General features: G+C 44.5%; 1 protein-coding gene across 1 annotated transcript; it reads left to right on the forward strand.

Annotated features, from left to right (window-relative positions):
* The first annotated feature begins 550 nt into the window (after positions 1-550).
* On the forward strand, positions 551-21,725 carry GJA8 (gap junction protein alpha 8). The gene is made up of 2 exons (XM_076328856.1): positions 551-588; positions 20,497-21,725. The coding sequence occupies exon 2, from the start codon at positions 20,507-20,509 to the stop codon at positions 21,704-21,706; it is 1,200 nt and encodes a 399-aa protein (XP_076184971.1). The 5' UTR covers positions 551-588; positions 20,497-20,506; the 3' UTR covers positions 21,707-21,725.
* The last annotated feature ends 866 nt before the right edge of the window (positions 21,726-22,591 follow it).

A 22,591-nucleotide genomic window follows, 5' to 3' on the forward strand; every position in this document is an offset into this window, starting at 1 on the left:
CTTAGGAGTAGATGCTTATGTTGCAGAAGTGGGGATGGGGACTCATATTACTAGGAATAAATGGGTTTATGGACAGGATACTGATGGTTATTTGGTAACCAGAAGCTTAAATGATCAAAGAGTTTAGTTAGCCCTTCTGACTTTGCCTTGCCCTTCCAAAAATATATCATGGCTGTGTGGAAGGTCACCTCCCATCCGTTCTTAGACATTAATCATCGTCTTCAATATAGGTGGCCTATCAGATTGCATAGGCTGGGTAAACACTGGGATATATGATAGCACATTTGCTGAGCTGCAGGATCTAAAGGTAAGGTCGATATCTGGAAGGCCAAGATATTTGTGAGGGGAGGCAGGAATCCTGGTCTCTTCAGCTGCTTGCCCTCAAAATGGAAGGAGAAAGCATTTCAAATTCCCGAAGTCTTCGCAGGCTCCAGGCTATAAACAGGCTCTTCCTGTACGAAGCAATGAAGATCTAACAGTAACCAGGAGATGTCTGCTTTTCCTTACAGGCCTAATACTACTGGGATATGTTTTGTGAGGGAGATGAAGCCCATCAGTCAGCGGGGAAAGGAGCGCCCAGTGCTACTGGTATGGATCATCCAAGAAGATGATATCAAAGATAGAGTCATGGGGTAAAGAAGAAATGAAAGCCCAGTCAAGCTGAAGCAGAGGGAGACAAAGGGGAAGGAGTCAAAAACAAAAAGAAAGAAAGAGGAAGAAAATAATTATGGAGAGGTGGGAGAAGTATTGACAGTGGTGTTTGTACAATGGAGAAATGTCCCAGCCACTTAATACACTCGATAAATACTGTATTTTTTCAGCTACCTAGTCTAAGGGCCTTTGCGGGGGCAAGTACACAAATCTCTAGCATGGTCTGGATCCTCCATATCAGATCTCTGAGTAAGTCGGTATTCCCAAAAGTAATGTGAAGGAATATATGACCAAAGGAATGTATTTGCTATTTTACTTTGTGGATCACAGGGCAAGTGCCATATGGAGAAGTTGTGGATGCTCTGTTTAACCCCACCTCTCTTGCTAGTTTGAATGCAATGGTACTGCAGCTTGGGTCTCTGAAGCCATTCTTGGCATGTAGGCTCTTTGCGTTAAAAATCTTCATGGGTCTGTCACCATAGGCCACAGCTGTACCTTGGGGTGCAGAGTATGCAGGGTGTTGATGCTTGGAAGTGCTTGTAAGACACTGCGCTCTATTGCCTGCTCCTAGTCAAGAGACTAAAGTGAAGGTTACTAAAAGTTTAATATCCAGTAGCACGTTGCAAGGGCTGGTGTTCCCTGACAGCAATGACTACTGTTTCACCTTATAACCACATCTCTGCTCCCTGTCAGAAACACCAAACCTGAGCAGCCTGGAGTGTGCTAGCTTCCTCTCTGGTGTGTGGTCTGACATGGATGGGCAAACTGCTTGAATGATGCAGAAAACCACAGTGTCCCTCATAGCTAAGGTGAAATCTAATAGGAGGTAGGTTGTTCTCACATTAGTCAGCTATGACAGTGAGGGAAAGTGCCTCTCCAGGAAGGATCGGTGTCACTTGGACCCTTTGTTTACATTAAGCAACACCATTGGATTTCATACCTTCTTGTACAGCGATCCTACAACAAAACGGGAAAGATCAGACATTCCTGTAGATACAGACTGCTGGGACTCTGTCCCAGATGGGAAATCTGCACAGTGAGATGACAAACCCATGAGCCCTTCTCCTCCCTGGGATGGAATAACCCACCTTTTTTCATCATGAATCTTACCAGCCAAGGGTGTTGCCTCACCTCATTCATCAGCCAGCCAGTGTCGGTATAATTAGGGGTTAAGTCGTTAATCTTCAAAAAACTCTTGGAAGTCAGGGAATCCATATATTTGCTTATTTGCAATTTGTGTAATTTGTGTACTGCCCCTGAGGCAACCAGGCATGGGAATGCAATCCCATATTTGTGTATTTAACAACTGAAAAGAAGATGTGAGAAGAGGTTTGTATTTACAACAGTATAAAGAAAAGCTTTGACTGTCTAACCTCCTGTTTCACCTTCCCTGTTGCATGCTATGCATCTTCCTGGTGCCCAGTCCTGCAAAAACAGAAAGCCTGTATTTTACTGTGCACTGAGACTAGCTCCTCTGACACAGGATGAAGTTAAGCACGTGCATAAGCTTTGCCAGATCAGGGACTTGCACCGCAGACACTTTGAGAACAACTTATTCACGTTCCTGTGTTTTCGTGAGAAATTTTACATCTCTGAAAGACAAGATCCTAGCAGCAGTTTGAGAACTGTAAATCACTCGCTATTGTCCCAGCCAGAGAGGAAGACTACTGTTTCTTAATTAGGGGCCCACTTGTGGTAGGCCCTACAGAAACGCGTATCAAATGGTAACTTTTCCTTAAAGCACTTACAATCAAATTACGCAAGGTAGACTGGGCCAGGAATAGATAGTGCTGGTATAGTGCTTTTAGAGATTTTTTGTTGTTGCTGTTTCTTGCGACACAAACATTAGAACCTTACAGGAAACATGTCAGTCTTCCAAATGGATGGAGATGTGTAATTGTAAGGGGGACTAAGCATTGAAAAGTTGGTCCTTTGTGGCTGTATACTATTGAACTCTACTATCAATGATCTGAAAGACAGCAAAATAGTCATTGATCAGTAGGAATGACTCAAAAATCAGTAAGCTAGCAAAAAAAAATACATTACTGCAATAGTCTGGATCGCTCAGAAAGATGGGGCCAAGCATAACATTAGCTGCTGTAAGTCACATGTCAAAGAATAAGGAATACAGGCTATGCTTATCAGCTGGCAAGTTTGTCTCGGGAAGCAGTGGCAGGGAAGAAGTGGGGGCTGGTGCAGCTCACTGGCTGACGACAAAATTCCAGGATGATGCTGTAGCTGGGGGAACTCACGCAGCTTTCGGTAAATAACTTCAAGATGAATAGCTCTAGGAGAGGCTGAGTGCGTGTGTCATTTAGCACTAACACGGTCACTTCCCATGTACTCTATTTAATGCTTTTGTTGGTGGTTCCTGGATGGGAGAGGTTTCAGGGACAATGCCCGAGGGTATTAAGGAATTGGAAGCGTGCCTTCCAGCGAAAGAGGTTGAAGAGTTGAAGGGAAAAGGGAGAGCTGAAGGCTAACATTTTTCAGTGTCTATATAGACTTACATGGGGATCAAACTTTCTACGGTCTAGTAGTCTGAAGGGTAATAAGATCCAAAAACCGGAATTTGAAACTGGGGGGAAAAAAAAGTCATATGAAAAAGAGCACTATTTTTTAACATTGTCTGTAATTAACCACTAGAAAAACTCACTGAGGGTTGTGGAGGATCCTCCACAGGAGGCTTTTAAATTGTGGCTTGATTCTTGTCAGAAGGTAGACCCTTGCAGAGATGGGAAGGATTTCTGCCAAGTTTTCAAAGGCGTGAGTCTAGATGATCACAGCAGTTCTTTCTGGCATTACAGTTGGAGGTTGGCTCACTGTTGGCAGCTATGGGGTTGAGAGTTGGGACCTCATGGCAAGAGCAGAAGGCATCCCCTCTCAACCCAAGGCATTACTCCTTTTCACCCTGCCCTGTGTGAACAGCCTGCAAACAGCCAAACCACATCACTCCCCCTCTTTAAGTTTCAAATCCTATTGCTCCAGTAAGCAGCATTGCTCCCCCTTCATTCCTGTTTCCCATGTAACCATCTACCGTCTGTTCCCACTCCATGACATCGGCAGCCACCTCCACCACTGAAAGACCACTGCGGATGGTGGAGATGAGCACCAACATTTCAAAGAGGAGCTGCCACCACCCCCACCCTGCCACCAGCCCCTCATCCCAGAGCACTGTTCCACTGTCTATGGTGGCACCCGTGGGTCTGGCTGTCTGGTTGTACAGGGTGGGAGAAGTCAGAGTCCCCAGCGGGAGCCACCAGGCATTATCTTCGCTGGGAGAAGAGGGCATGGGCTAGATGCAGGCCTCTCACCTGAACTCAGAGTGTTTCATTCACATTTTCACTGGATTATGCTGCAGTGATATCCCAAAGTAAATGAGGCTTCATTAGTGTCCACTGAGGTGCTCACTGATAAGAAGTATTTATCGTCGTTTATCAGTGTTGCTTTAATTCTCCTCTGGCCAAGCCAAGGCATTCCTTTGCATGCCATCATCTATGGCTTTGTCATATATTTCAAACTTGGAACTTTGAACAGTTATTCTCCTATACCTCTGAGCCGAACAAGAATAAGTTCTTTCCTCCTCCCTCCCCCCACAATGGACATTTTAATTTTTTTTTGTGGAAAAACTATATTCCTATGATGCCAGGATTTTGCTTCATTTCTTACCTTATTTCCCACAGACTTAAACTTTGGCAGAAGCCGAGAGTGTGCATGTGGAAGAGTCAGTGGTGCAACGTACCATTAGAACCTTCCGAGAACAGTGCTGGAAAGATGAGCGCTGACGCAGATGGAGGTTGGGGCAATATTAATACGTGCCAGCAGGGGCTCTGAGCCTTTGCGCACAGCCGGTATGAGCAGGTACTTGCTGTAACAGTACTTCTGAGGAAACACAATGGCCACTTGTGAGCCAGCTCCACCCCAACGCAGTGGAAGAAAGCCAGGCAGGGCAGTGTATCCCCTGCGGCGCAGGAGGGCTAGCTGGGTGGAGTGTGGCGAGGGGCAGTAAGCGGGTGAGGAGCTGTGGATGTGACCGCTGAGGCTGCGCAGGGTGGGAAGCTTTTCCTCTTGGGATTTCACCTGGACTGAGTGCCAACCTCAGCACACAATGTTATCGCTGCAAGCCAGCGCACGGTCGGGACAGCTGTGCTCGCACAGTTGGGCCCTGGGAGACTTTCTCCAGTCCTTATAGCTTTTGGCTTTGATGGCTCTTGCCAGAAACATGCCATGACCCTGTTCCCTGGGTTTGCTTCCAGTGGTACCGGGACTGCCTCTGCTCACGGATGACCTGTGCCACCGAGGCAGATATCTAGTCACGGGGAGTACAAGCAAAGGGGTTTGTCAGGAACTGAAGCAGGGACCTCTGCTCTACCCCACTCCTCTGGCAACCTGTGCTGCTCTTGGCTGTTTCCTTACCTAGGGTTGATTGCTGTGCAAAACAGCTGAGTTAATGACTCAAAAGGAATGCTCAGTCCCTGCTGCATGAAGACTTTGCTGCTCAGATAGAAACCCTTCCCAAGAAGCCCGTTCCCTTTTATGTAACACACACAGAGCTGTTGAAACCATGAGTACTCTTGGATAAACGTAGTTCTTTGGGGCTCAGACCCAGTCTGTGGCAGTGGGCTCCACCGGTCAGGGATGCGTGGTCTGCGTCCAACCATTTTTACTCTTGTCACTGTTAAATATCTTGCCTAAAAGGGAGAGTTGAGCCTGGATCATCAGAAGCACTTAACGTTTTCACAGATCTCCTTCCATGGCAGTCTACAGAAGGTTTATCTTCTCTCTAAAGGACACAAGCTAGATTAAATGCTGCCTCTAGAAGTCCCAGCCTGAGCCTGCTCTCCTCCCTGCACTAGCAGAAAGCCTACGTTATTTATTTTGTTCTGTTGTTCCATGAATAAGACTTTTATTGCACCTTGCTTGCCTTTTTGCCCAGGCATCCTTTCTTGAAAAGAAGGTCAGAAATCAATAACCTTTCCTTAATTCCTTGGCAGCCTTTGCTTTTCCCAGGACGGATGTTTTCTAGGACAGTTCCAAGCTGTCCATGCTTTGGCGAGATAGGCAATACATTCAAAGAGTGTAACAGCACTGGACTGGTTTGCAGGCAAATGAAGTGGTTCCAACCTTCAACATCTGAGATTCATCAGCGACTAAAGTCCTTGCCATCAGGGAGACCTGTTAATGCAAGTGTCAATTTCCAGCTAAATTAAAATCTACTCGTAGGACAGTCACACGGCTTTTGACAGGCATGACAATGTATACAGCAAATAGCATCCAAGAGAGCTTGCAGGAGTCTCTGTATTTTTTTGGGTCTGTTCTGGGTACATGATTGGTGGCTGGTTGTTCATAAGTCTTTGTAGGTTCACTGACAGCTCGCCAGGACTGGCATTTGTACTCCAATAAGCAGAGTTGAAAGAGTACAGTAATAAAGAGGAGGTTGCTGGCACCCTCATGCTGGACATATATGAGTCTGCTATAGGCAGCTCAGGTAGGTGCTGATGCATGATACCCTTTGATACAAGTGCACCTAGGTGCTTTGTGGGGCATCATTTGTATTAAGCTTGAAGGAGGCAGGATCTACGTTCAAGCTGCCTGTGAGCTGTCCTTTGCCACATATGGGTTGTGCTCTGGCGGTGTGTTTTTCTTTCTTTTCTGCTGAATGTTCTTTGCTATTCTCATTCTTCTCGCTTCCTATTTGCTTCTCACGTGGTCTTGCCTGTGTCCTTCAAACTGCTTCCCTTATACAAAGGGAATAGTATAGCAATAGGGATAGCAAAGACGGGTGCTATCTTTCCAGGACTGAGAGATGAGACATTGCTCACAGATGGGACCAGCTTTTGAAATGCGTGAGCAAGAATCCCCAGGATGATGCTGTACGTCACCACTAGTGACACTGCTTTCTGGGCTACCTCACAGATCATAAATTTTTTTTGGGAGCTGGACTAGAGCAGATTTAAGCCTTTAAAATTACATACTAGCAACACATGTGTAGATCTAAGATCTCATATGATCGGTACAAGGTGAGAAGACGGTCCTGGGAGGTACCTTCTTCATTCGAGCTGGCAGGTAGTCATTAAAGCAAGCTGACTTTTGAACCAGAAAATAAGCACACTTTTTCTAATTTGCTGAGTTAGGGGTCATGTAGAAGGCATAATGGGGAGATTTTGACAGCAGAGGACTGTCATGAAAACGGGAGAATAAACCAGGCAGGACTGAGATGATATACGTACATACCTTGCCTCTATGTGTATATCCAAGGATCACGTTAGCCCTGTCAAGCACAGTGTTGCGCTGCGAGCTCATACGCAGCTCCTCAGCTACCCTGAGCTCAGAGTCCTCCGCAGAGTCACTGTTTCCCCAGGCAAAGTTCCCCATAGCAGAGCTACAGCGGAGCTCCTTGTGGATGTGCAAGACGTGACCTTCCTTGTGCTAAAGCAAACCCTCTCTGTGTTTGCCCAACTCACTGTGCCGTCAGGGGTGCTCTAGATCAGCAGTCCCCTTTTTCATGATTCGTCCCTCTCCTGGACTTAGTGACATCTGCAAAACGTTTGATGTTTTCTTCTAGGTTATTGACTAAAAATACCGTGATGCCAAACACCCTCCACAATCTTGGTACAAACACGGTATAAACAAAACAATCACTTCTAGTTCTCAATTGTATTTTGGGGCCAGCCTGATAGGTCATTTATAGTCTGGTTAATGACTGCTATCTTATTTTTATGTCCAGCAAGTTCTTTAATCAAATTGCCATGCGATAGAAGGGAAACTGCCTTCCAGGATCTTAAGTATGTTGTACCAGCTTTGTTAAATATAACAATGGTATGTGCAATTTCCTCAGAGAAAAGTATTAACTCAGTTCAGTTGGGTGAATTTTCTGTAAACCCATGTTGGTTGCCCGTAGTTACATTTCCCTCCTTTTATTCCCTGTGTTCTGTTAGCCACTTCATTATTTAGTTCAGGACTGAGATCCTATCACAGGTCTGTAGTTATCTGTGAGTAATTACAGTTATGACATAATTATAAAATAATTATGCCCTTCTACATAGTCTTTACAAAATGCCATACTATGGGTTTTCTTCTTCTCCTCCAGGAGTTACTCATTGCACCAAGTACAGAATATCAACATAAATAGTGCGGAGAGAGCCTGTGCAGCTTATTTAAAAAAAAAAAAAAGAAAAAAGTTTCAGTGCAAGGTACCCACTCCTGCTGATTTAAAATGCCTGATTTTAGTAGGTGGTATTTAATTCCTCTGAGATACTATAAGAATAGACATGTCATCAACGTCTTCATCATCTACTTTCTTTTTTCCCAGCAGTAGGATAGAAGTATTTATCGATTTAATTTTTCTTGTCTGCATTATTATTGAATAATCTAACATTTCCATCTGATAACAGATCAATATCATGATTAGGACTCATTTTGTTCTTAATCTACTTTTTAAAAAAATAGCTTTGTCAGTCTTTTTTTTCCTTTTCACTTCCATCGTTATTTTTTTATAATTCCTATCTTCTAATTTATATTCAGCTTCTCCTCTCTTACTATTTGTTATGTGTGTTTTACTTACTTAAAGCCACCCCCATTTCCATTTTAAATCTGTTTGTGTTTTTTCAATTACACTATTCTTTCTTTACTGGGGAGCTGTGTATTTTTGGTGCCTAGTAAAAAAATTTTTAAGCAGTTCTCAATGATTATTTATATTTTCTTATTTAAATCATTTCTTTGTGTGGATTTAGCCCAGAATTCTACTCAGGGCTGGGAAACGGGACTTTTTAAAGCATCATGTCTTTCAAAGCCTTGCATTACCACTTTGGACCACCTTCTGCTTTCATGTAACAGTGCAGTTAACTGGGGATCAGTAAACCTGCTACCAGCCCCTCATTTCTACCATCACTTTACCCATCCGGATGAGGTGAAATACAGGTTTTGTTCATTTTGGATTTAAGATTTGCAAGATGAGGAAGCCGTTTAGAACTTCTAAAAATCCCCAAGGCTGTTTCTGTGTCAGCAACATCAGCAGGTGTTAAACTAAGCAATAACTTACGTTTATTTTTCCTTTGGTTAGTGCTCGATTAACCAGTGCTCCCATATTCCAGTGCTGCTTGGTTATCTGTCGCAGACCCAAATCATCAATCCAGTTACTAGAACACCGACTCAGAAATATTGAATATTGTTAACTAGGAAATTACGATTCAAAATCACAAACAAGCAAGCAGGTAATACTTTTTCTTTCTACCCCACTTCTGCACGCTCAGCCCTTCTTAGGGCCCTAGCCACTGATTTTAACATTCAGTCGTACAAACCATCCCAGCATCTTTTCCAATGTCTTATAGCTGTAGTCTCCTGGGCAGGCAAAGCCTTGATGAATATAAAATGGAAAGGGATGCCGCAACTGTATACAGCTCAAGAGGCTGTATTAGAATGGAATTGACTTCTATATTGTGCTTCTGTAAAGGAGGGCGCACTTTTGAAAGGAAGAGCCAGGGCTGCAGCTGAATACACCCAGCACTGGTCAGTGGAGCTGATAGGCAGCAGAGGGACTAGAAACCCACCAAACCTGCTGCACCCTGGGGCAAAGCAGGGTGGCCAACAGAAATATTAGAGTTCATGTTCTCACTTCAGAGCTTCAGGGACTGGAGAGACACAGGCCATTAAAATACATGCCTGTATTTTGCTGAGGAACTATCTGTAGTAATAGCTGCATTCATTATGACGGTGTTTAACAATCAGACAAGAATGCGGCCTTGTAGTGCAGGACATGTGGAAGAGTAATCGACAGTTGCTATGCCAAGGCGGGACTTGCCATAGAAGTAGCTGCTGAAAGTTTTGCCAGGTCTGACCCAGGACAGGGGTCCCCCAAAGAGTCTTCATTAAGACTCTCTTCTTCTTACAGTTCTTAAGACTCCTTCTCTTACAAGGATCCTGATAATGCTTTAAACTGTATTGCTGTTAGGAATATCATATTCACTAAGCAGTAACAGGACTTCAAGGGGTTGAAGTTTGCTGGAAATAACGAAGAAAAAAACACCAGGTCTCTCCAAACTGGAAGTCCTTCAGCCCTACCACCAATGTTTTCTGGCAGGTCTGTATGTAGATAATCCCTGCCTCCCTCTACCCAGCTGTTTATTAGTTTGAGGCCAAGTTGTTTCAGGGAATGCTGAAGACCTTTGGATGGAAGATTTATCTATGGACGGGTTATCTTCTTGATCAGGAAAAGAGAACGACTGGCTCAACAGCTTCCAAGTTCAATAACCTCCTTTTCTTCTTAATAAATTGCTGAGGCATGAGAGGCTTCCGTTCCTTGCTGGCATCTTTACACTGTGCCCAAAGAAACAATCATATCAGGCTCAGGAAGGCAAATGACTGAAAGGGCAGGGAAACAGGAACCGTCCCCACGGATGTCCTCCCCAGAGAGGCTGGGAACATGCTCTGCTGTGGGAAATGGGAAGCTGAGGTCAGCCAAAGTGCACGGCAGGTACGCTTATCTCTCAGGACTGGGAGAATAAAGATAATGGCCTGTTTTGCCATCCCCATCGCTCCCCTGTCCTGCTTCTGAGCTCTCCCGGGCCACCTCCACACCTTGTATGTATAGTGCACCTCCACCACATCATTCCACGGTGTGGAAGTGAAGGCAGGGAGATAACGGTGGAGAATGGGTGGTGATAACGCTCCTGAGAGCTCTGAGCCTACCACTCAGCAAGGCAAGCTTTGGTGGTGTTAGAAGAGCCTAGAAGAAGGGACAAGAGTGTAGGGAACGAGCCCCCAGCAGAAACTGGAAGGCAACAAACCTCATGGACAGTGAGGTAACACGGGATGTTTCCAGACACACCCGCTTGTTCAGGTCTTTCAGAAGCTTTGTCCTTTCCTGCTCCTTGTGCCTGAGGATGTTAAGAGATTGTACAAAAAGTCTTGATACAACAAACATACAGAGATCCCCTCAAGAGCCTGGGAGATATTATTAGCCCCTCTTTTACTGGCAGGCCTGGAGCAATTAATTATTACCCAAAGTATTATCAGGTGCTTGTCACTGCTTTCCCCGGATCCACTTCACTTAGTCCAGATTGGCTGTAAGCAACATGTTCCCTAACTGGTCTGATACCTCACAGCTCCGGATAGCAGTTAATCCATTCCTGTGAGGAGGATCTCAATAGCGGTGGAAGAGCCATAATCTAGAATATATGCAGAGAGAAATTTGAGTCCGTGGACCACCTAAGTATGCAGCTTGCCTGGATTCTCAGATCTTCTCAGTGATGTCCTCCAGCTGATGGGCTTCACCTCCATGTCCGACCAGGCGGTAGGTTCTAGGCAGGGGGCAGAGAAAGGGACAGGTAAGAGGAGGGTATATGGGGACCTAGGAGAGGCATTTTTGTATATGATGACTCCATAATGCATGTGCTACACCTTGCCTACAAGCTCTGGGCCCTTTCCCGGTGCGCCTCTTCAGAAATGGTGTCTGCGCTGGCATGAGAACTTGGAATTTCTAACCAGGACACTGTTGCAAAGGTCTGCGTTTCTAGGAATAGCCTGGTCAAGTCTTAAGCGAAATCATGCTGATCCATGAAATCATGTGTCTAAAAGAGTATTCTCTTCCTGGCCCTGTTTTGTGCTGCTGCTGCAGCAGGTAGGTAGCACCTACCCTTGACATGAGCGAGTTTATCTCCTTTGCCTTAGACATTCTTTGTAAGTTTAGTGCAGTTTTTATTATTAGCCATGCTGTTATTAAAGGGAGAATCATGGAGGTCAGCTGATATACACAAGAAATATTTGCTGGATAAGGGATGCAGATTCAAGTGAAAATACAGATTATACTAGCAAAAAGAGTGCTTTGTCAACAAAGTTTACACTGATTCTATAGGTAAAATCAATGACAAACTGACATGAAGGTCACTTTTAACTCCATCTATTTAATCATTGTAAAAGTACTATTAAAAATTGTATTCACAATAGGTATTTCTGCATCACCACAACTTCCCTGTGTTTGCTTTGCCTTAGTTTTGTATCTTGCAGAAAAAGTTCAAGAAACGAGGGATGAGGGAAGAGAAAGGCAAGGTTTCGGATACAGCGTAACAGGCACACCGCGCCTTCTCCTTTCTCATTGATAGCATCCCTCGATCTCCCCTGGTGCTGTGCAGTGCATGAATGAGAAAATACCGCCCGCTAGTGGTTTAGGCTGCAGGAGCCCGAGAGACCGCTTGGCAGAGGCTGCTCCCTGTTTCTGCTTTGCTGATGCTACTCCAGCAATTGTACTGGGACAAGGTGGGTGGCTCTTATTCCTCCTGCCCTCAAATAAAATCAGCATCTCTGGAAAAGGTCAGCGCTGAACTGAGCGAGAAAAGCGGTTCTTGCTGGAAGTGCCATGGGTCGCCCACACCCTGTTTTTCATGTTTAGCATCAATGTCCAGATGAAACGCTCTAAATAAGCTATGGCATTTAATCTTACAGTTACTATAGTAAGAGAACAAATTGGTTGAAATGTGGTTACGGTGAGCAAACACCTCTAAATCCGCAGCACGTTCAAAGCCATCACTGAAGTCAAAGAACAAAGCAGTGACCCTCCTGAAGCGTCCCCAAAGACAGCCCTCCTCGCAGGGCGGTGTGGAGATACCTCTGGGAGCCCGGGCTGAGCTAGCACCAGCATGGGAAGCAGCGTAGTACCAGTGTGCTTCACGCTGCCCCAGCTAATTAGCCCCACTCCAGACAGGAGATAATTAGCTCAAGTGGAACGCTTTGTTGACACAGTTAACCTGCTCCCAGACCTGAGCTGGTATCTCCCCAGCTCAGCATGGCACCAGGTGGTGTAGACAACCCAGGATGTCCAGGCTGGGTTTTCAGGGTTGGTGGCAAGACACCTTTTTTTTTAAACTGAAAATATTTCTCTGAGATTTCTCTAGCTCTTTGACCCTACCTAAAACTGTAGGGCCGAAGACCTCAGAAAGCCTCCCTCTCCCCCCGATTGTTTTCCTGCTTATGAGGTAAGATCATCCTTAACAGATGTTTGTTTACCTCTTCATAAAAACCTCCTGTGATTCTACAGCCTCCCCAAGCAGTGTGCTGCAGTGCTTTGCTATTCTTACCGTTGCAAAGTGTTTTTCTAATGTTTAGCTATATCATTTTTATTGCAAATTAAGCTGATTATTTCTTCTTCTACTTCTGGTGAATGTAGAGGACAACTGCTTAGTCTCTCCACCCATTGTAACAAATGTTTATGTGCTGGAAGACTGTTATCATGCCTCCCCTCCTGTTGTTCTTTTCCTAGAGAAAACAAACTCAGTTATTTTATCCATTCCTTATAAGTCATGTTTTTTCGCATCTCTTATCATTTTGTTGTTCTTTTTTGGACTCTCTCCAATTTGTCTACATCTCCTCTAAAATGTAGTGCCTGGAACCGGACACACTGTTCCTGCTGAGAGCTCAGCAGTATCGAGTAAATGCACAAAATAATTGCTTCCTTTGCCTTATACACAAAACTCCCCTTAAAGCATCTCAGAATGAGATTTGGCTTTTTCTGCGGGAATCTCACTTAACAGACTCATATTCGGTCCCACCCCAGCTCTTTCTTCGCTGCCCTGCTGCCGAAATTGTTACGATCTAGTTTGGACCAGCGCATTTAGTGTCTGTGCAGTCACCTTTCCTGACTTGTACCTTGGTACAGTCACTTCTGCAGAGGGCAGCCCAGCTCTCCAGTGTCCAATGTCCCTTTCAAATTCTGATCCCCCAGCTCCTCTGCCTTCAGGAGGGACTGCCGCCCACCCAGCCCAGCTGTCATCCTCTTGGTTTCGTCCTCTAGTCTGTTGTCCAAAACACGCAAGGAAATACTGAGCAGCCCCAGAGGCAGAACTTCAGGGATATCATCCTCCCAGCTGGAAAAGTGAAGCCGTGATAATCACCCTTGGTTATGGTACTTCAACTTGTGCAGCCTCTGCACGGTGACTTTGTCTGCTTGCTGCTCTGGGAGCCTGCGATCTAGATATTTTCTAAATGCTCACTAAAGTCAAGGTATTTTATATTTACCATTTCTTCCCCATCTACCAGGCCTGTTAGTCAAAGAAGGAAATTAGCCTGGTTTGACAGGATTTGTTCCTCAAAATTCCCTGCTGGTTGTTTCTTATCATCTTATTGTCCTTTAGCTACTTATAAATTGATTGTTTCATAATTGGTTCCAGTATCTCTCTAGGTATCACGGTTAGGCTGACTGGCCTGTAATTCCCCAGATCCCTCTTATAACGGTAATTTTCAGAGAAGAACTGCATCTAAGTTAAATAGATATTGGAAGACATTCCACTTTTGCCCTGCTTATCTTTATTCATTGTCTAGTTTTGTTCCATTCCTTAAATAAAAAACACGTTTCCCATAGGTGTTTACCCTCTGCTTGAGGCTCAGCACAATCCAACCCCACCTTCACCTCTTCTCCTGTGTTCTTGCCCAAACCTTACTGTTCACTTACATACTTCCCAATTTCCCTCCTTCTTGATGCTTTATATCTTCCTCCCTCTCTTTTCTTTATGGTTTGTTTGCAGTTCCCTAGCAAAATATATTCCCCAGCAATTTATATCCCCCAGTACCCTGAGGGCTCTGAAGAGAGTCCTGGAAAAATCTCAGAGCTCTGCCCTTAAAATGTGGACAGTGACATTTACCAGTCTTGCAGGGACACAGTAAGTTCTCCCTAAAGATTTGCCCAGGGCTAGCTACATTTAAATGATTTCTGAGACTGGTAGGTGGCAGAGAGAAGATGAAATGTGGGAGACTGGTCCTAGTGATCAGACCAATAGACTGCTTTGGCTCTAGGATGAACAGAGAGACGTGTTACTAGAAAGCAAGTGTCCACTAAGTTGGGTACCGTCTAGCAAACAAGAGTGTTTTTAGAGCTCCCAGCTTCTTGTAGGGAGGCTGAATATATCTAGTGTTCAGCTTCAGCCATGAGCAAAAGCTTTGTGTGTTCAGCAGAAGAACAGGAAGCATGTGCCACTTTCTAGCTAAGCAGATCAGGAGAAGATAACTTTGTTTGAGGGAGAGGTATCGTTATCCAGGGTTGTGCGCTATATAATTGCACAATCTGCTATCATGCATGAACAGAGCTGTTCAATAGCATGGCCCTGCCTTGTCCTGACATCATGTCTGTGTTGGAAATCCGTTTGGAATGAAAAATCCCACATTCCGCAAGTGACCTCGTAGTCTCTGAGCAAAAGGCTGAGTTGCAGTAGAGACTTTACAGTCTCAGTGGTGCCAGAGACGGAAGCTCAGTCACCAGCCTCAAAGCAGCTAAAGGGTGAGAATTCAGCAATGAAGCAAACTTCTTTCCAAAGAAAATAACATTTTTAAAGTGCAGGAGATGTCCGTGGTTCTCCAAAGGCAAGAAAAGTCCCGAAGGCAAGAAAAAGTCACCGTGAGTAACAGTGTTACTCCCATTAGCTGCTACTATTTCTAGCAGTGGCTTTTGGAGATGGAAGTACTCGGCACTTCTACAGGTTGCGTAATGAGAGCGTAAATGCTGGGCCAGGTACACACACGTTGGAAATGTTGGCCATTATCAGTCTGGCACTGTCAGTGCTGCAGTTCTTTTACAGACTCAGCGAATGTCGCATGCTGCGTGTGAGGACCAGTCTTCTAGACCTTATGGTCTCCTTTCTTTCACAGCCATTGCTTTCATATTACAAAGGCAGCCCTGACTTCCAGCATTACGCTGATGCCTGAGAGAATCAAGTCCTCTTCTTGCTCTTCTCCTGCTCTGCCCCCTCCTCTTCATCCCCATCTCAACCAACCACTTCCCTGTGTAGCCCCAGTACAAGAGGAATTCCTCATTGGCAATCTTCGTCTTCATTTAGGCCATTTTCTGTGGACGTTTTCTTAAGGGGGAGGAGGCCCTAGTGAGCTGGAGAATCTGGCCCAGAGCTCAGTGATGCCTTTTTAGAAGGCATCCAGTTGAAGGGACTGTGTGATTTTCCCCAAACCAGAAATGTCCAGCAACCTCAGTTGCCCCACGTTAAAGGCTCCGCACCCTAGTGATAGCAAAGAAAGTCACCCTGATCATTCAGATGAAGGTAACATGTACCCAATGATCAGTGACTTGCATATAATTTCTGCATCAGCTGCATCTTGCAAGCTGTTCTGCAACTTGCCACTTAGTGTTTGATATTTGGATAGTGTTTGCAAGTGGCAGATAGAAGGTTAACGGGAAATGTCTCTGACAGTAGCCGGATGTAATGTAGAGATGGACTACAGCCACGTAGTTACACACCAGATATGGGGTTTGGCTCATTTTATTATAGAGATAAGGCCCAGAAAGGGATATGCACATTCAACCCAGAGCTGAGTTTTCCAAAGAGATGGTTTCAGTCTGAAAAGGGATGGACAGTTTACCGTCTGGCCTCCGTGACGCAGCAGCTTGTAGGCACTCTTTAAAGGTGTTAGGTGCTGGTGGTATCATTTAGTCCTCCCTCTCTTACAGCTTCCCAGAGAGGGGATGAGGGTGGCAGTGATGACTCATGTATTAATCCTAGTTTATCTCAGTAGCATATAGCAAAGCAAAGCAACAAAGGTATTCCTTACTCTTCCTTACCGTCCTTATTTCTCTTGTTGATCAAACTGTGCCTGTTCTTATTCACTTCATGTTCTTGGGACTTGTATCTTCTCCTCTGTGTGTCCTCTCTCCAGGAAGACTATTCCCATGCTTAGTGTAGCACAGGCTGAAAAATATCATGTATAGACCTCTACTACTTCTCTATTAAGAGAGTGATTTATTAAGGTGTTCAGAATCTGACCTTCATTCCAACCGCATGTATACAGATTGAGTTTTCTTCTGTCTCCCCAAACTGGTCCCTCTTGCAAAATGTGATTATTTTCCACCTCTCACTTACCCTTTAGCTCTTTTGAAATCCAATTTGACAAACATCATCTCTGCCTCCAGTTGTGCTTTGGACTTTGGAGCTATGCAACTCAGCTTAAAAGCTGTTTGGGAAGAACACTGCTGAAATGAGGCTCTGAACTTACATGGGCACAAATGCCCAGAAACACTGAAGAGAGGCCTGAAACCATTGGTTGAAAATACAAAATTTTGCAGCCCTCATATTGTAATATCTCATTCAAATGACAGCTTTTCTAGTGACAGAGCGTCTTCCCATGCCATTCTGGGGAATTCAGTGTTGAGTCTGCATAGAGAGGAGAGCTACTTGCTGCTTCGTCACTTTATGAGCCTGGTATCTGTATCATTGCTTAGCAGATCTTGCTTCCAGTAATCCTCTTTTTCTTCAGAGCTGAGCACCAAGAGCACATCCTGAGCAATTCATACAGAAAGACTACAAAAATAGCACCCGAGAATAAAGTTACATCCTTTGGCTCATAATCAAAACTCATAGGGCAGTTAGTTGTACCTGTGGATGCATTACTGAGCCTGTGATTTTTCTCTTCCGCAGGCTCTCTAGCATTTTTGCAGATGGCCGGGGGTAGGCGAGTGCGCCCGGGGTAACATTCCTGTTTCCTGGGCTGCTGGAATTTGGCTACGCTCCTTAACAAGAGTTTGTTTTAGACATTTTTTGATGCATGTGCACGTGCGAGACGCATTTGGAGGAAAAACTAAGCAGAACTAAGACACTGAAAGGTGAGGTTGTAAAATTGGTATTTCTCAGCTTTGGTTAATATTGACTGATGATCTAGTTTTCCCATACTGCTTCTTTTTCCTGGTAAAAGACATTAAAGAGCAGTCCAAAGTATCTGACAATGCCAAGTACAGGTCCAGTACCTCAGTGACCGCCTGTGCTGGAAATAAGCAATGTGACGTGGCTGTCAGAGCTGGGTGTAGGGCAACAAATTAATTCAATTAGTTCTGCCACCATCAGAGATGTTGGCACTCCCTTTTCACCTGTCACACCACGACACCTAAAGACTAGCGAGTGGGGACACACACAGAGCTGTGCTGAACCATGGCAGAATTGCAGAGATGCTTTGGTCCCTGCTTAACTGTGCAAACTTCCATTTATGCATGTATTAGGTTTTCACTGCCTGTGGCCTGTTCCTCTCCCCCCTCTGCTTTTTCATGTTCAGTGGATTCTCCTCTCTGTGTCTCTGCCTCTCTTTCTCTATTTTTTTTCTCCCTATTGTTCCTCACGTCACTAACTGTCACTCACTTCATAAAGCCGTCTGGCTCGGAGCTTAAATATTGCAGGGCAACTAAGACCCACCATCAGAGCCAATTCAGTCATATCTGCTCAGTCGTGCGACAAGATTGGGACTTCTAGGGTAGGGAAGAAGAGAGACAAAAGTTCACTCTTCCCTGCAGAGTGCCAAGAGAGGAGGGGGACACATTTCTTCGGTGGAGCCTTTCACAGCGGCAAGTTGCTTGCTCAACGTCCTTAATCTATACAGTCTTTTTTGCTGGTAGTGTGCTCAGGTTGCCACGTCTGGAAGCGCAGGGTAGGGGTTTGCAACAAGCCCATGTGAGTTAAGAACACGAGTCTGTTGACTCCGAGTGGGCTTAGGCAGTCTCCTGCTCTTTTCCTCATGACAGGCAATTTAAGGGAAAAGGTGACTGCCTAAATTCATCGCTTGCACCTTTTTTGAGACTTGAGGGGCCGACTGCTTACAGGTGGAATCCGAGAAATTTGAACTGGTCGTACCACTCATCTTCAGTCCACCCAGAATTGTTCCTTGCAGTTGAAACGATTGAGCAACCTCGAACCACTTCACTTGCAGAAAATAGAGAGGGTGGTCATGGCAGATTTTTGAAAAACGTGACTAGTTCGGAAGTGATCTCAGGAAGAGTTTAGCCAAATGTAGCTGCAAGAGAGACATTTGATGGAGTTAGACAGGAAACATTTTTCCTTCTCTTGTACAGCGAGTTTTCCGTATGATAAGGTTTATCACATCTAGAATGTCGCTCTTGCGTGCTGCAGTGGAAATGTTCAAATGGTAGCTGTGGATATCAGTGTGACTCACAAAGAAAGAAAGGGATGGAGTTAACTGCGGTGCCTGGGGGACAATGAAGTTTATATTGTGTATAGTCGTGTTTTTTACAGAGTTGCACATGATTGGTAACTGTCGGGTGTACTTTGCTCTGTGAATTTGCAGAAAGAGAATGTTTAAATCAGTTTAGATAATGTATGTAAACAGCATAATCTTCTGCTAGACTTGTTAATGTAAGTGCTGACATTAACACACTCTTTTACACAACTTTAATGACTGAGAAAGTAGCAATTTTCTTCGGTGATTAAATTATATGTTTGCCGCTTACGCATGCAAGGTGTTTCTGCAAGCTGAAGGACTGCGTTGTGTTCTTCATTTTCTAACATGGGTGTCTGGGGTTAAAACTTTACAAGGTTTGAAGGCAAGGAAAATGAGTCCATCTTGTTTTAGAAAAATAACATCAGAAGGATTTTTTCGGTTGAAAATTCATGATATTCCCCAGAGCCATAGAACTCTCAATATTTTGTGTGTTTGTCTATGTGTGAATACGTACACACAGTAGTTGAAACAGACTGGTATGCGTTGGTGTGTCGTAACATATGGCATTACAAATATATCCCAGTGGTATCTGAAGGAGGAGGGAAGTTTAGGTACTCAGATTTCCATGCCGTTGACTGTACCTTCTTTTTCCCAGCGCTTGTGTATGTGTGTCTGCATTTAGGAAACTATAGATGGAGGTAGTATCTAAGAGATGAACTTCTAGATCCCTGTGAACAGGTATTTTATGAATGATGTTCCCTGTTTCACTTGTCACGGTCCATAAGTCAGTCGTTCTGGATCACTGTAATATTCTGCATTCCTCAGAGACTTCAGACTGCTGTGATGTGTTAAATTAGCCCATCCCAAACAAGTTTCCTCTTTATTTCCCTTATTCATAGATTTTTCCTTGCCTAAAATTATATAGTGGGAAGTTTAGGATATGCAGGATGAAGTCCTGACCTCGGAGTAATTTCTTATGATGCAAAAATAATGGCAGATGTAACATTTGACTTGCACAACTTGAAAACGGACTGCTTTCTTAGCTTTCCAATAGGATATCTGTAGCTGGCTTCCAGCTCTGTGTTAGCCTGAGATAGCAGCAATGATATTTTAGAGAGAGAAAATAGTATTTTAGGTCCCAGTTGTAGACCTTTGTGTTCTTCTCCAGCTTGGTTCCAATGTCAGTGTGGCAACTGACTTCAGAAGAGGATACAACGAATAGCACCAATAACACTGAATAATTATATTGTATATAATGCACACTATATAGCAAAACTAGTATATATGGTAGTTATTAAGCTTATACAGTATTACTAACATAGTAATGGTGTTGTAATTGCTATTCTTACCTAACAGAGTGATTTCTAATGTAGAATTAATATATGTAACCTATAGAGAATTCAGGTTTGTGTAGGTGCAAGATGGGCACCAATTCGAGATCTGTTTGACCCATGTGTGGTTCTGCTGCAGAAGGGCTTGAGTGCTTGAAAGCTTCACTGTCTTTTCTAACCACTGCAGCTGCATGCTGATAAATCTGTATTTCTGTACTGCTGGTAAGTGTTTGTACATGTACAAAATCTAAGCAGGCTCATGCAACTGAGCGTACAAGGCACCACAGAAGACTCTTACCTGGAAAAGGAGTTAAATATACTCCCCGGCTGAAAAGTAATTGCCAATTTAGAGCCAGGGAAGAAAGAATTTAGCAAGCAGTTTGCTCTGGCTTTCCAGCTTCTGCTAATAAATCATTGTGATCAGGCAAATAAGCAAGCAAGCAAGCAAGCAACCTTCTTTCTGTTCTCAAAGCATATTAGGGAAATACTAGTTGAAAGCAACAACAGGCATCAGTGGGAAAACCTGAAATCTTTTAAATTTAGCATAATTTGTGGTCATTCTCTTTCTTTTTTCTTTCCTTAGACAGTAAGAAATGGGTGACTGGAGTTTCTTGGGGAACATTTTAGAGCAGGTGAATGAGCAGTCCACTGTCATCGGGAGAGTTTGGCTCACAGTGCTCTTCATTTTCCGCATCCTGATCCTGGGAACAGCTGCCGAGCTAGTGTGGGGAGACGAACAATCAGACTTTGTGTGCAACACCCAGCAACCTGGTTGCGAGAACGTCTGCTATGATGAGGCCTTCCCCATCTCCCACATCCGGCTCTGGGTCCTGCAGATCATTTTTGTATCCACGCCTTCGCTAATGTACTTTGGGCATGCAGTGCACCATGTCCGCATGGAGGAGAAGAGGAGAGAGAAAGAGGAAGCTGAGAGGCGTCAGCAAGCTGAGGTAGATGAAGAGAAGCTGCCCCTGGCTCCAAATCAAAACAAAGGCAACAACCCTGATGGGACCAAGAAGTTTCGCCTGGAGGGTACCCTCCTGAGAACGTACATCTTCCACATCATTTTCAAAACCCTCTTTGAGGTGGGATTCATAGTAGGTCAGTATTTCCTGTACGGATTCCGAATTCTCCCCCTTTACCGCTGTGGGCGGTGGCCCTGCCCCAATCTTGTGGACTGTTTTGTCTCCAGGCCCACGGAGAAGACCATCTTTATTATGTTCATGCTGGTGGTGGCTTCCGTGTCCCTCTTCCTCAACCTGGTGGAGATCAGTCACTTGATCCTGAAAAGGATCCGGAGGGCTCTGAGAAGACCAGCAGAGGAACAGCTGGGGGAGGTCCCAGAGAAGCCCCTCCATGCCATCACAGTCTCCTCCATCCCGAAGGCCAAAGGCTACAAGCTGCTGGAAGAAGAGAAGCCGGTGTCCCACTATTTCCCTCTCACAGAAGTAGGGGTTGAGCCCAGTCCCCTTCCATCAGCCTTCAATGAGTTTGAGGAGAAGATTGGGATGGGACCATTGGAAGATCTCTCCAGGGCATTTGATGAGAGGTTACCATCATATGCACAAGCAAAGGAACGGGAAGAGGAGAAGGTAAGAGCAGAGGAGGAAGAGGAACAAGAAGAGGAGCAGCTGGCACCTCAGGAAGAGCTAGGGGTGAAGAAAGCAGAGGAGGTGGTGAGTGACGAAATAGAAGGGTCTTCAGCACCTGCTGAACTCGCCACTGATATGAGACCCCTCAGCAGGCTAAGTAAAGCCAGCAGCCGCGCCAGGTCAGACGATTTGACTGTATGAAGGTGCAGGATATGCAGAGCACATGAAAAAGAAAAGGTTGAAGAGAAAAGAAGAGATAGAGAAAGAATCAAAAGATATTTTTAAGCAAAGTGCTAAAATGGCCATTTGAATATTATTTCCTCTTGAGATTCTCAACTGGAAAGGTACTATCATGGTAACTGTGCCTTATTTGCCCTGTATGTCCATTTTAAAAGGAACATTTTCCGTGTTTCCACATGCCAGCTCACTCCTTACAGTAATACCTACACTGTATACATAACTGATGTCTTTTAAAACCTAACGTGGCAGTGAAACACAAATGTCACCACTGTGAACGTATTAACTGGAAGCTTTGTGTTCCACATTTCTCTAGGAACGTGGGGAGGATCTGTCCCTTCAGCCAGCGAGGGGGAAGACTGATCAACAACTGTATCTAGTATTTCTTTTTCTGTTTCCACCTATGGCATGCTGAGCAGATCTCCCCTTCGCTGTTGGCAGGGAATTGCAGTTATTTAATTCACAAAATGAATTCTGTGCTTAGCATCACCACGGTAAAATAGTAAGCGCTATTTCCCCTCTCTATTCAGAAAATAAAGGCCAAAATGTCCCAAATTCCTCTGTGAATGCAAATCTGAATTAGGTAAAAATATTTTCCCTTTGTCAAAAATATTTCTGCTCTTCAAGTGACATTGACAGTGGGCAAGGTTAACAGTAGCTCTCTACTAGGATTTAGCAGATGTCCACAGATGGATTATTTGTTCCCAAGAGGGTCATCCAGCCCCAAGCCTATTTCAGAGCACTGGAAAGAATAAATTCAAGTGATATTTTTTACTTGTAGTCTTGTGACTTAAAGATCTGAAATTCGATTTAGCAAAGCAAGTGTGGGAAGGCTTCTGTGAAAGGAGG

Source organism: Aptenodytes patagonicus, chromosome 1, assembly GCF_965638725.1.
Source record: "Aptenodytes patagonicus chromosome 1, bAptPat1.pri.cur, whole genome shotgun sequence".
Classification (NCBI taxonomy): domain Eukaryota; kingdom Metazoa; phylum Chordata; class Aves; order Sphenisciformes; family Spheniscidae; genus Aptenodytes; species Aptenodytes patagonicus.